At 38.8% G+C, this 14,673-nt stretch overlaps 1 protein-coding gene across 2 annotated transcripts in view; it reads left to right on the forward strand.

The window, feature by feature from the left end:
- Positions 1 to 6,568: 6,568 nt before the first annotated feature.
- LOC147615390 (SAWADEE protein) overlaps positions 6,569 to 14,673 on the forward strand; it is a 40,687-nt gene continuing 32,582 nt past the window's right edge. For both annotated transcript variants that reach the window (XM_086779490.1, XM_086779489.1), the window contains exons 1-2: positions 6,569 to 7,740; positions 8,070 to 10,336. In XM_086779490.1, the coding sequence (XP_086635616.1) occupies positions 7,396 to 7,740; positions 8,070 to 10,336 (2,612 nt within the window). In that variant the 5' untranslated portion in view covers positions 6,569 to 7,395. The remainder of the gene's footprint in view (positions 7,741 to 8,069; positions 10,337 to 14,673) is intronic.

The following is a 14,673-nucleotide window of genomic DNA, read 5'->3' on the forward strand; positions in this document are numbered from 1 at the left end:
ATAGATTTACACATATATATAATTTTAATTAATTAAATTTTAGATTAAATTTTAATGGTAGGGATGAGTGGTGAGGTATGCTCACTCTCAAATAAATGCATCTTACATGTAATCTCTCTCTCTCTCTCTCTCTCTCTCTCACACACACACACACACACACACACACACACATACACATGCACACTATTTATATATACATGCTTACATACCTATAGATACACATACATACATAATATATATAAGTGTGTGTATCTATAGGTATGTAAGCATGTATACAAAGATTTCATTGAAAGATGTGAGATGAGATCTTCTTAGATTCAAAATCAAAATTGCATTGGAAGATGTGAGATTTGGCTCCTCCTCACGCTTGCAGGAGGAGTGGTTATTTTGAAATAGCCCCACCTCCTTTGCCCACGTGGAGGGAGGTGGGGTTGTGGTTAATCCTGTATAGATGGGTATGCTACATTGGATGAAGAAGTATCTAATGTTTTTCAAGAAATCCACAAATTTCCTTCTAGTGGTTTGGGCCCAATTTGCACCTTAAATGATATACTTCTTACACTAGTACCTAGTCTACTCTATTACATATACTTTAATAACCTCAGTAATGTGTTGTAAGAGAGATGTTGACCAGCAATATGATAATATTTTCTCCTTTCTTCCAAGCCTGGGTTTTTCAAGCAATTGGGCCCCCTTTTTATAGTGGAAGCCCCCTTCTCTTGTATGAACATGGCCCAAATAAGCATACCCTCCAAGTGATCTAGTTATCTCATACATATTTGAGTTTATTGGGGCTAGACTAATGCATGCCTTAGATTATTGTGGGCTATCTAATATGGAACTCAAGTTTCTCAAGTTAAGCTAAGAGTGCTCTACACCACTAAACCACTAGCTAGACTCAAAACCATTGACCTTTTCCACTTTCCACAAACCATCTTGGCAAAACTATGGGTAGCCAAACTACTTTCCACTTTTCCACCTTGTTTTAATTTAAACCATCGTTTCTCCCAAACCTCTGAACCTTAAAGTATTTTTTTAAAATTTCCTAAGAGTGTGTACACGCTTAATCCAAGCCCATTTAATTGATTTTTCTCAAGATGCTACTAATATCTTTGCCCAAGCTCTTGGTCTTAGGCTAAACCCCATATTTTGGATTTAATTATGGATTAAATTTTTATAAATTCATTTAGCATCTAACACACACGTGTGCACATAGGGGTACACATAGGGGTACACATGTATGCACATGTGTGCACATAGGAATACACATGTTGGCACATGTGTGCAAATACACTTTTACAACTTTTATGAGCATATGAACCTTATAAATTTCAATGTTATCACTAAATTTAATTTCAAAGGCTTTTTCTTATTTTTGAGCACATTTCCCATATACACATTTCTTCTTCTTTATAAAAATTTAAGCCAAATTTTATTTTAAAACACTGGTAGGAGGGATCTTGCACTCCCAGCAAGGCATGTGAACCTTAGCATTTAGGGCAAAATTTAAGCTTTCCATTAAATTTTTTTTTCAAGGACTTTTACCCTTCTCTCATAAATTTTCCCATGTGTTCATTTAATTTACACGTTTTACCGTTCTTTAAAAGAATACAATTTTATCATTCTTGGGCCAAAAAAATTTCATTTAATAATTTCTTTCTACATAAGTAGGAGGGATCTTACATTCTCCCCCACTTAAGCATCTAGATGTCATCTCATGAAATGGGGATAATCTTTGGCTAGATCCTCCTCTTTTTTCCAAGTTGCACCTTCAAGAGGGATCTTTTCAGTTTGGCTATTGGTCTCCGAATGATAAGTTATGCACATAAACTTTTTGCACCTAGAAGGATTCGAACAAAGTGCAATATAAGCTCTTCGTACAACCAAGTAAATTTGACAATTTGTGTATTCTTATATTGAGCGTGTGTGAATGATGGCATTAGATCTTCTAAAACTTGGTCAATCACCATTGCTAATTGGTCCAAAATTGATCACCTAGTTCAATAGATGAATGTATATATGTGTCCTTACCTATTGCACCTCATCTCCTCTTTCAATGCTTTTATAGATGGAAGTTGAATTTATGTGTGAAAGGCATCAACAATTATTGGACCAAGTTCCTGTGGCACAATTGCATGAAAATCTCTATGATGCTTGTGTGAAAACATTGTTATTACTTTTCTACCCACAAATCTTTGAAAAAGATCTTGAAGAACCCCAAATATATATGTAGGTTCTTATGTTTTCTTTCTTCTTGATTCTCTGCACGGCATCCTTTAATGGTTTGGTGCATTCAAAATAGAAAGTTTGTTGCATTCAAAATAGACAATCGGCACTCAAATGAATGAGAAGTTGACATATTAAATCATCATTTTTGTAATATTATAAAAAATCCTTTGGTTTTGGTGAAAATCCTTTTTTCACACAGTTGAGCAAAAACCTGGACATAAGTTCTTGTCTACGATTAAGAGGAGTTGAGCTAATCGCCTCTAGGATCCTTCGCAGGGCTAGCGCTCCACTCATAGGCCGCTTCCTTGGTCCCTCATCCACCGTACCGGAAGCTCACCATTTAAATCGAACCGAGGCTGGTCAAGACCTCGGTCGACCTTGCTACGCGAGACGTCCTCCATTGACTCTGCGCCAGCAGTTGCAACTTTATCAATTAGGTCTCTATGACCTTAATCCACAAGATGGTCAAAATGCTTCCCCAACATTCTTGACATAAAACAGTCATTTACAAATAGGTCACAAAATACAGTTTCTATATCGAACTCTCGTCTTTCCACATTATCCCTCCTCAGTCCACATTACTTATTCCACATTCCATTCATATGTGTACTCATTCTCTCCCACTCCATTCATATGTATATGCATTCTCATCCATTCACTCATATGTGTACTCATTCTCATCCATTCACTCATATCAACGACACATTATTTCACATACACATTCACATTCATTATTCTACATACACATCCATGTTCGTACATCCACATCATACATCCAATCCCATATCCGCATTCTTACATACACATCCATATCCACATACATACATCCACATCCACATCCACATCCACATCCACATTCACATCCATACATCCACATCTACATGCATACATCCATTTTCACATCGTCATTCATGTATCCATATCCACATACATACATCCACATCCGTATCTACATCCATACATCCACATCCACATTCACATTCATATCCATACATCCACATCTACATGCATACATCCACATCCACATTCACATTCACATCCATACATCCACATCTACATGCATACATCTATTTTCACATCCTCATTCATACATCCACATCCACATACATACATCCACATCCGTATCTACATCCATACATCCACATCCACATCCACATTCACATCCATACATCCACATCTATATGCATACATCCACATCCATACATCCACATCTACATGCATACATCCGCATCCACATTCACATTCACATCCATACATCCACATCTACATGTATACATCCATTTTCACATCCTCATTCATACATCCACATCCACATCCGTATCTACATCCATACATCCACATCCACATCCACATTCACATCCATACATCCACATCTATATACATACATCCACATCCACATCCACATTCATACATCCATATCCACATCTATATACATACATCCACATCCATATTCACATTCACATCCATATTCATATTCACATTCACATCCATACATCCACATCCACATTCATACATCCACATCCACATCCACATCTACATTCATACATCCACATCACATCCATTCTCGCCCTATCACAACCCGTATACATCTTATCCCATTAGATACATTTCTTACCTCATCCCATACACATCTTATCACATCCTAACTCATCTTAGCACATCTTAGCACATCTCATACACCTCTTATCACATCCTATCACATCTCATACACATCTTATCACATCCTATCACATCTCATACACCTCTTATCACATCCCATCACTTCCCATACGCATCTTATCACATCCTAATATCTATTTATAGAATACAAGAGAATTTTTATTTTTGATATAAGATTTCTTTATGCATCTATTTATGCATAAATTCCATTTAAGGAGACTAACACTTTCGAAATAAAAATCAATCTTTTATACATCTTCCTATTCATAAATTCATTTTAAATGAGAATGACACTTTTGGATTAAAATAAATTGTTTATGCATCTTTCCATGCATAAATCTAATTTAGTAGGAATTACACTTTTAGAATAAAAGAATTTCTCTTATGCATCTAATTTATGCATAAAATCCATTTATGATGAAAATCACACTTTTAGTATAAAGAAAATATCTTTTATGCATCCATTTTTATGCGTAAAAATCAAATATGATAAAAGTAACACTTTTTTAATAAAAAAAATCTTTTATGTATACCTTTATGCATGAAATTCAAATATGATAAAAGTAACACTTTTATATTAAAATAATAATCTTTTATGCATACCTCTATGCATGAAATCCAAATATGATAAAAGTAACACTTTTACATTAAAATAATAATCTTTTATGCATACCTCTATGCATGAAAATCAAATATGATAAAAGTAACACTTTTACATTAAAATAATAATCTTTTATGCATACCTCTATGCATGAAAATCAAATATGATAAAAGTAACACTTTTATATTAAAATAATAATCTTTTATGCATCTTTATGCATGAAAATCAATTATAATAATCAATATGCATCTTCTATGCATAAAAAAGATACTTTTAGAGTATAGAATTGATAGGAATTACTCTTTTAGCATAAAATTTAATTACTAGAAATTCTCTTTTTCTTAATTCATCAATTATGCATAATATAAAATTAATTTCTCCATGATTACAATAAAATTCTTTCAATTAATCTAGGATGATAATTCCTAGAATATAGTAGGAAGTCCTCTTTTCATGCTTTGAATGAAATTATTTTATGTGTAATTTTTATAAAAATTTTGCCATAGCTCCGCTGCTATGACTGATACCATAGCTCCGCTACTATGACTGATAAATCTTAATTATTTTAAAAAATAAAGCTTATCATTAAGAGAATGATTAGAATGATCCCTAATTGGATCATTAACCCATAATGGATTGAATCATCAATATTCATGAAACACATAAACTAAAAGCATAGAAAAAAGCCATTAATTTAGCCTCAAGCATAGATTAATCTTGGATTAAAGAAAAACTTTATGAAAAGCTTCATTTGGATTAAGAATAGGCCATGAGTATGACCATTTCTTGAGTGAGAGAGAGAAATTACATAAAAACCATTAGAATTAAGCATAAATAGAAATTTATGTAATTCTTTACTATCATTCATCAAATTCTTTACTATCATTCATCAATTAACTTCAATACATCAATTTATGTAATTCTTTACTACCATTCATCAATTAACTTCAATAGCATTCAAAAACCATTCCAATTAAGCTTCTCAAGCTTGAGAGAGGTTGAGAAGAGAGAAACATTGAGAAATTATAGAAAAGATCAAAATTCATTATTTACCTTACAAATTGCTTGATTCTTTGTTCACGATAGAGGCCCCCAACCAATCAATTGGTTTAGTATGTTGATGGAGCCACCAATGGGGATTGAAGAAAGAGGGAAGCTCCAATTTCTCCAATTTGGAGAGAATTTTAGAGAATAATAAAAATTAGCATTATTTCAGCATAATTTTAGTATAGTAAAATTCTCCTATTTTTTTCAAAGGACTCATGTTCTATTTATAGGAGAGGGAGGCTCTAACCAAAGCTAACTGATTTCTAGAATTTTTCAGATTTCAGTTTGGTTGAATTTGGACTAGATTTAGACCTAGTTTGGTTCCTTTTTGATTCGGTTTGGTTCTTTTTTTATTTGGTTTGGTTCAAGAGAGAGGAGAGATAAAAATATCACATTATTTTTGAGTTTAAAACTCATTCAAGCATGTGAAGTAGGCGCCTCATTGAAGGGACTCCCCTTCCTTACATATGTGTCAAAATGGAATCATTATACCCAAAATATCTCATATTTTTGATATCACTCATAGTTTCTTACTAATAAACCTTGTACATAGTCAACTCTTCATCTTATGTGAGCATTTACTCATTTTTGGATACCCAAAATATCTCATATTTTTGATATTACTCATAGTCTTTTACTAATAAACATTGTACATAGTCAACTCTTCATCTTATGTGGGCATTTACTCATTTTTGGGTATCTTCTTTTATAAATTGGATTTATCTCCTCCCCACACATGGATTGATTCTATTGGCCCACAGGAACCTTAATTGGACCATAATCCAAAAATTTCTGAAAATCTAGACCCTTAGGCTAAGGTCCTTTATACCCATTTCCAATTAATTCCAATTGCACATTGGAAAGTTTTTTTTGAATTTATGTTTTAGGGAAACTTATTTTAATAATATGAGAATTTTTTCTATCTAAAAATATTCAAAATCTGAATATTCTCTCTCTAGAATATTTTCTCTCTCTATGTCAAAATAGACAGAGACAAGATCTTTTATATTTCTGAAGAGGGGATTGATTACAGGGGAAGATGCTGGACATCTTGAGAGGCTGGGGAGGAATCTTACACAAGTCCTTCTCTGTCATTGATCAATAGAACTAGTTCATTCACATGACATATGACAGGGGATCTGGGTTGGTTTTTAGCTCAACCCTAGCTTCTTTTGGGAGATCAGACATGCCAAAGTTTGCACAAACTAGTTGAGTGCGTGAACCAGTCCCAAGGAAGTGGGTGTTATGCTTATGGGAAGCTATGAGGTAAATGGGTTCCATATATGGCAAAAGGCCATATATAAGGTAGCAAGGCAAGGATGAAATATCTTGTACTGGTAGCTGATGCCGTAATGCTATCTTGTACTGATGTTGCAGAACTTCAAGATAAATTGTACACAGTATTCCATGAAGATGGCATTGCACAAAAGTAGTTGGGCTCTCTTGAACCCAACACTAATGTTGGTTTACCTTCTTCTATTTTTGACGGTGCTTCGAAAGCTCCAACTGCAGCCATGGCACATGCAGCAATAGTGCCTTGAAAGATCAATGTACAGAGAACAGCACACAATTGAGAAGCGATTCCCTGAAAGAGTTGAAAGTGCAGCCATTTCTTTTCCTTCTGCAGCTATGGCGGTGGTGCTCTGAGTGCAAGTTTTTCTTTTCAACATGCAGCTATTTCAGCGTGCAGCTATGGCGAAGTATGCTGTGAAAGATCACCTGTACCAGCTATGGTGATGCTGTGGACAGGGGATCTAGTGGATTCTCTGCAGATTGGGTATTGGTGACAATCTCTTTTTTTGCAGGAGGGGGGAGAGATGGATATGGTGTGGGGGGTTTGAATAAAAGCAAATTGAGCTATGGTAGAGAAAAGGCAACATCAAGAAGGAGAAGAAGAAGGAGAAGATATGTTCGACCCTGTGCTGGAGTTCAAGGCCAGAGATGGAGCCTGGTATGCAGGCACTGCAGCCTTTGAAGGGCCATTTCTGCGTGTTCATTTTGAGCACTTCTCTGAGGAAGAAGATGAGCGATGGCGGGCAGAAAAGTTTAGGTCTCCCCAGGAGGTGAGGAAGATGATCCGGCCAGCCTCCCAGCCTATGCAGGACTTCCACTGCAAAGAACTCCGCCGAGGAGTGATTCTCTGCGTTGCATGCAGACATCCCAACTCCGACTGCTTCGAATACTACGACGCCAAGCTTCAGCAGGTAACTCTATTCTTCTTCTTTTTCTTCTCTGTATATTAGGGTTTGCATGACAATCTCTGTGCAGAAGAAGTCATCTAGGGTTTGATTGTGCTTTACACACACACACACTCTCTCTCTCTCTGTCTCTCTGTCATGCTCCTAGGGTTTGCTTGCGCTCTTTTCAATCCCTGTCTGTGCAGCAGAGGTGACAAATGTGTGTATAACGATGCTTTGTCATAACATATTTTTATAGGTGGAGAGATTTAAGCATGGTGTAGAATTCAGTAAGCTTGTTTTGTCTTGTTGCAGAGCCTTATCTCTGTAAGTAAGACATCATCCTTTTTGTGTAGTTGGACAGGTCTCCACACCATTTTGGGGAGGATAATCAAGAGTGCTGCAGATGCCAATTTGAAGTTGAGTGGCTGGGCGGACCTTTGCAGCATAGAAGGCAATTCGTTGGTTGCGGAGACATATGTATATTGACACCCGGAGATATAGAGGATGATCCTGTCATAAAGGAATTCATTGGTGAGGTCAAGTCTCTCAAATTTGCAAAAACAGCTTCTAAGCTTCCGGGCAGTGAAGCTTCTCTGCAGAAGAATGCTTCTTGGACTTCTAAGAAATGCAGAACACTGTCCCCCCTTCATGAGAAGGGGTTGCAGGAAGGCTGGGATGGGCGTGAGCATTCTGCGTGCTCCGTAGAAAATGAACAGAATGAACAGAAACGCCTCAAAACCAGTTCAGGTTGTGGGCAAAGCTCAAATCAAACAGGAGGGTTTGCCCCTAAAGATGGGGAGAACACAGAAGCCTCACCTTGGAAAAAGCCTGCAAGTGACATGAATGATTGTCATTATAACACAAAGGCAGCAACCAAAAGTGTCGAGCCTTCTTACAGTGGCAGGCTGCTGGACTTGAACAAATTGGCACGAGAATCGAGTGTAGCAAAACATACTTCAGCAAAAGAGGACTCTGCTCAAGTTTTTCCTTACCAAGCTGGTTTGCCTGACTTGAATGATTCTGCAAACCAATCAAGTTACTCGGAAGCTGGTCAGTTTCCAACCTATCCAGCATGTGTAGGTGGAGCTCAAAGATTCTCAAGGGAAGAGGCCACGGAAGACTCTATCTCACATGAGAGTTTGACTCTCCGTGACTGGTGTAACCAGGAAAGTAGTTTGCACGATAAAAATCAGAAAAGGAAAGGGGGGATTACCGCTAAGGAAGGGAAATCTGCAAATGCTACAAGAACACCCGGGAACTTGGCTGACAGTAAATGTGATCTTCCCTTGAAAAGTGATGGGAGGCTTAATAATTCACAGGTTCCTTGTGCTGTGAGTACAGAGCTTCAGTATACATGCATGGATTCCCAAGACAAGTATGAAAGACCCCACTGTATTGCCCTGGGTGATTCATCAAAGGTCTCTCCATCTAAACAGAAAGATATCATAGATCTTGATTCGGATGGAGAGGAGGATTCGAAGCCTTTGATATCCACAATGAAGTGCCTGCAAGCCGGCTCGGGGAAGGAAGCTTTTCCTATACAGATGACTTCAACCTTTGATGTGGATTCTCATGATACACTAGCATGGCCAACTATTCCCGATTACATTCCTTTTGGAGCAGACTTGGTAAATCAAGCAGTTGCTAGCAAGGACAGGACTGACCCTGTTATGGTGTTTTCAAATGAAAAGATGCCTGATACAAAACTAGGAAGCAGAAATTCTGATTACGATACATCTATCCAGAGCCAACCACTGCCAGAAGAGAGGCCTGCGAGTTCAATGGAGAAACTTGCAGACTCCCCTATTGTTGACAGGCTGCATGCCATGTCTTCTATGCCAAAGAAGGCATCACAGCACCACACTTCCATCTTGAAAGAGAGAACTCCTGAAACAAACAGCACACAGCAACAGCCATTGCAATCACCTTTGGTAGATGAATCAAGTAACAATGATTTCTCTGGTGTTTCCAAAGAACAAGCTTTCTTTCAGTCATGCATGGGGCATATCTTGCCCTGTTCATGCACTACCTTTCAAAGGAGCTGTTATAAGAGCAGATCTTGTCATGAATGTGGTGCTATGGGTTTCATTTCAATTGCCCCCTTGCATCCGCAAATAAGCATGTGTGGTCATGCATCAACTTGCCTCTGTGAAGGATATAGTGAGTGTTGCCATGACAGTGTCAAATTTTCAAATAAGTGTACAAGGAAAAGTGGTCATTACTGTACTCCTTCAGCATGGTCTCAAGGTGGTGGCAAAATTTCACATTCTCAGGGTGGTTATACCATGCAAAGTCAAGGTTGTGAAGAAGACGATGATATCAAGCAGAAGCCTAAAGCAGGTGGTGCAAGCAAAAAGGAAGTGCTTCCTAAAGACATGAAGGTTACGAGTCCTTCCCAGGTTTTACTCATTGAAAACCTTGAGAAGGACATAACACCTTCTAAGGCGCTCAAAATTGTTTTGAAGGTTTCTCCTGGTGCTTTGATTGTGTACATTTGGCCAAGCTTGGAATATGAGACAGCTAGAAAAGGGTATATATGCTATCAGGATTCTCAAGCTGCAGATACTGCATACTCAATTTTTCATGCAGGGAAGTTCATGATTATTTCATCGAATGGAAGGTATGTCGCAAAATCAGGAATTTCCCTCTTGGATCTTTTTGTCTGGTCAATTTTACTAGGTTCAAACACAACAGCATAATTGGATAACATGCAACATTGTGATGGGAGTGTTTCAGGAATCACCATAATCATAGGTACAGTAAATTTAATGAATTGGTCTCATGAAAGTTTTATTTTAGGTATGATGAGTTTTACAAGGAGTATCTCAGTAATTATCCATGTGGGTGATAACAATAACAGCTGGTATAACTGCTGTTGAATACTGTTTGTGGTGTCAGTAAGCCTCACTATGAAGAGGTTTATTTAGAAGGTTAGGTACCCAGAGAGAGAGTGTGTGGCTGGGGAGATGCAGAGTAGTTATGCTGTTAGAGACACCTGTAGCACTATTGCAGAGGGCAGAGAAGTTTGTGCCTGCTAGTTTTAAATGTACTTATGAAGTTTCTAGTCATGTGGTGAGCCCCTCAAGGCTGAAGGGAGGTCTAGGGGTTATTGGTTGTTGTTTGCTGATCTTGGTGGCATGTCTTTGTTTGGGAATTTGGTCTTGGATTTGGAGTGTAAGCCCTGCGGGGCGTGCCGTGACAGCTTCCACCACGTAACCAAGAGATATAAAATAAAGAGAGAAGATAGAGAGAGGAAGAGAGAGAAGGGTTTAGGAAATTTTGCACAGGACACACACACACTAAGCGGGGTACAAGCCCCGCTTCCTTTGAGGAATTTATTCAAGAACAATCCACGGGCTCGCAAGCCAGGATCAATACATCAATGGATACAAAAGCAAACAAATATGCCGATGCTTGTACTTCAAATACATCTAGACCAAACCGCTTCCTCAAGAGCTCGAAGTATCTCTGGATAGTCCTTGAAGTACTCCTCTCTGGCATTCATTTCACATCCAATGGCAAATAATTCTTGAATTTCAAGAGGAATTTTCTGATGACTTTCTTTCCTCTTTTTCTCACATAATGAAACACAATCTATTCTGTTTGCAAAAATCTCTTCTTGCTCTTCCACCTCTGGTGGATCCTCTAGGGGTAGTCCCGTATATGGTTTCAATAAACTGATATGGAACGCATTATGTGTCCTCCAATAATCTGGAAGGTCCAACCGATAACATATATCGTTGATCTTCGTGGTAATATGAAAAAGGTCCATATACCATCATTTCCATTTCCTGACTTTGGGTAATCCCAAAGATAAAATCCATAGCAATATTCTCCCATGGAATATTCGGAATCGGCAATGGTTGCAATAATCCTATTGGCTTTTGTCGATCAAACTTGACCTTCTGACAAACCAAACATTCTCGAATATATAACTCAATGTCCTTTCTCATGCTAGGCGAATAGGAGTAGCTCTTCAAAGCTTGAGTTGTAGACAAGATGCCTCTATTTCCCATGTAGGGTGGAACATGGTATTCTTCCATCACCTTTGGCCTCAAATCCTCACACATAAACGGGTTTGCATCATAAGGAAACCCTTCTTGATGAGATAGGAGATCACCAAATCTCCATTCTGCAATCTGTTCCAAATATCGTTGAAATCCTCATTGATAGCATAGAGATCTTTCATCAAAGTGAAATCCATATGATAACCCATAGAAACCGCATGGCTCATGGGTCTCCGAGATAATGCATAGCTATCTCGTTGTCTTCATCTTTCATAGGCCACAACATGGCCCTCTTGGTTCAAAACTGCTCCAATGCAATCTCTTGAGGCATCACATCCAATCACAAAAGGCTTTGACAAATCTAGAATAATCAACACCGGTTCTTTGCTAACATAAAATTTTAACGCTTCAAAGGATTCTTTTTTAGTTTTGGTCCACCGATTCTCGAAATCCCATGGCTTTCTTTATCAAAACTAACAATGGGCTAATCACCATTGCAAACCACTTGATGAGCTTCTTGGCATGATGTCAATCTTATGATCTTCCAGTCTCTCTGGTTTCTTGCTCTGGCTTGTCGAGACAATTTGCAGCTAAGTGTCTCTTCTTTCCACATCCCTTCTTTGGCGTTTTCCTCAAGTTTCTTGAGGGACAATTTTTTTCGAAAGAGTGGAGGTTTGTCCTCACTCATATCCTATTGGGATCCACCTTCAAACTTCTTCTTTTGAGGTGGATCCCAGTTATCATTCTTCGTCTTGCCCTCCATCCAAGACATGTATAAAGCCTCGGCTTGCAAAGCTTTGTCTTGGGCTTTCTCCAAAGATTTCGGACCAGCCATATACACTGCTTGCATAAGCTTAGGCTGAAGTCCATTCAGAAACTTACGCATTTCCATTAGCGGTGGAATAGGATTATATGAAGTAAACTTCAATGAAACAGCTGAAAAGTTGTTAAGATAAGTTGTCACATTCTCACCAACTTTCTGCTTTACCTCATCCCATTCTTTTTACTCATCTATGGTACTCTTTTGATGATATGGCCGCGATTTAATGAGTAATGGATCGACGACCCTGGTTCCCATCCTGAAGTCTTGGATTGGCCTCATAGTTGTTCCCTTCATTAGGCCTTGGTTTTCCTCTACTCTCGACATGGCCGTGTCACCCCAAGAAAGATTATGTAACATGTGGAAGCTTCGGGGGAGATTGGTAACTTCTTTCTGGTTTCTTGCTAAATCTTTACACTTGAAGTAGGCTCTGATACCAGTGTAACATGCGTTGCGGAAGCGTGTTCATGATTAACGCTAAGCAAAGAAGATAACGCTAATCCTATGTTTAGCAAAGACACAAAAGAGAAGATAGACCTAATCTACTGTATGTTGCCAAAACATGCTATATATACAATGATCTTGCTGATTCACAGCTTCACGATGCATACCAAAGATCCTTGCAACCTTCTACTTGCAATCGAACAAGAGAAGCTCCTACTGATCCACCACTGTCCTTGCTGCCTTGCAGACTTGGATCCTCTCGATCTTTGAATGATGATTCTAATGAATGCCTAATGATCCTATTTATAGGAAAAAGGTATGAATTCATAATCAAGTTGGTTTTGTCTATTTTACCCACAAAACATTGTCCAAAAAGTCATATTTTGTGTCCCAACTATGCCCAAAAGGTGTCCCAACCATTGGGCGATGTCTTGGGCACTTTCCGGAGCATGTAGGGCTGCAAAATCTGCCCCTAAATCTGCCCATATATTTGCTAATGAGAATATCCATGTCTACGAGCATCGGGATTAACGGATGCACACGACAGATTCCTCGAGAGAAATCCTGCTTTGATACCATTGTAAGGCCAGTGGGGCGTGCTATGATGCCACACGCAAGGTGTGGGTCTATCCTCTTCGTTTGAAGAGTGATACATTCTCAGTGTTTCAGAAGTTTGTTGCTCTTGTTGAGAATCAAACTGGCAAAACACTGAAAGCTTTGCATTCCGACAATGGTGGAGAGTATATGTCCAAACAGTTTCAGGACTTTTGTGATGCTAAAGGCATCAAGAGGGAGCTCTCTACTCCTTATGATCCTCCACAAAACGGGACAGCAGAAAGGATGAACAGGACCATACAGGAGAAGGTCCGTTCTATGTTGTCACATGCTGCATTACCTCATGGTTTTTGGGCTGAAGCTGTTATGACAGCCGTTCACCTTATAAACAGGTCACCTAACACGAGGCTTGGTGGGAAAGTGCCAGAAGAAGTATGGACAGGGAAGCCTCCGTCATACAAGCACTTGAGAGTGTTTGGTTGCGTTGCGTACGTGCACATACGCAGGGAAATGCGCACCAAACTTGATCCTAAGTCTCACAAATGCATATTCCTAGGATATGGTGACAGAGGTGAAATGGGGTATAGACTTTGGGATCCCATGAATAGAAAGATCATACGCAGCTATGATGTCATTTTTGATGAAACATGCATGTATAAGGAGCCTGCAAGGCAACAGGAGCCTGGCAGAGTCATCTTTGATGATGATGGACATCATGGACAACAACAAAGGGTTGTAAATCAGCCATTACAGCAGGAAAACCAGCCCTTAAATGGTGCTGAAAATGGTCCAAATGGACAGCCAGAGATGGCAAAAGATATCCCTATGGATATACCACAGTTGGAGGAGATACCGGGCATGATTTTTCAGCCTTATGGCATGGAACAGGAGCCACCAATGGGTGATATGCAGGCTGGACAGCAACCTGCAAATGATGGTCATTGGGTACGGAGGTCCACAAGACCCTCCAGAGCCCCTGACAGGTTTGTTCCAGGGGTTGACTACTTGATGCTCACTGACTGTGGGGAGCCCTCATGTTATAAGGAGGCTTTACAGAGGGCAGACAAAGCTCTATGGGAGCGTGCCATGAAGTCAGAGATGGATTCTCTGCACAAAAATGGAACATGGAAG

This window comes from Cibotium barometz, chromosome 40 (genome assembly GCF_041138505.1).
Source record: "Cibotium barometz isolate CiBa-2024 chromosome 40, ASM4113850v1, whole genome shotgun sequence".
NCBI classification, from domain to species: domain Eukaryota; kingdom Viridiplantae; phylum Streptophyta; class Polypodiopsida; order Cyatheales; family Cibotiaceae; genus Cibotium; species Cibotium barometz.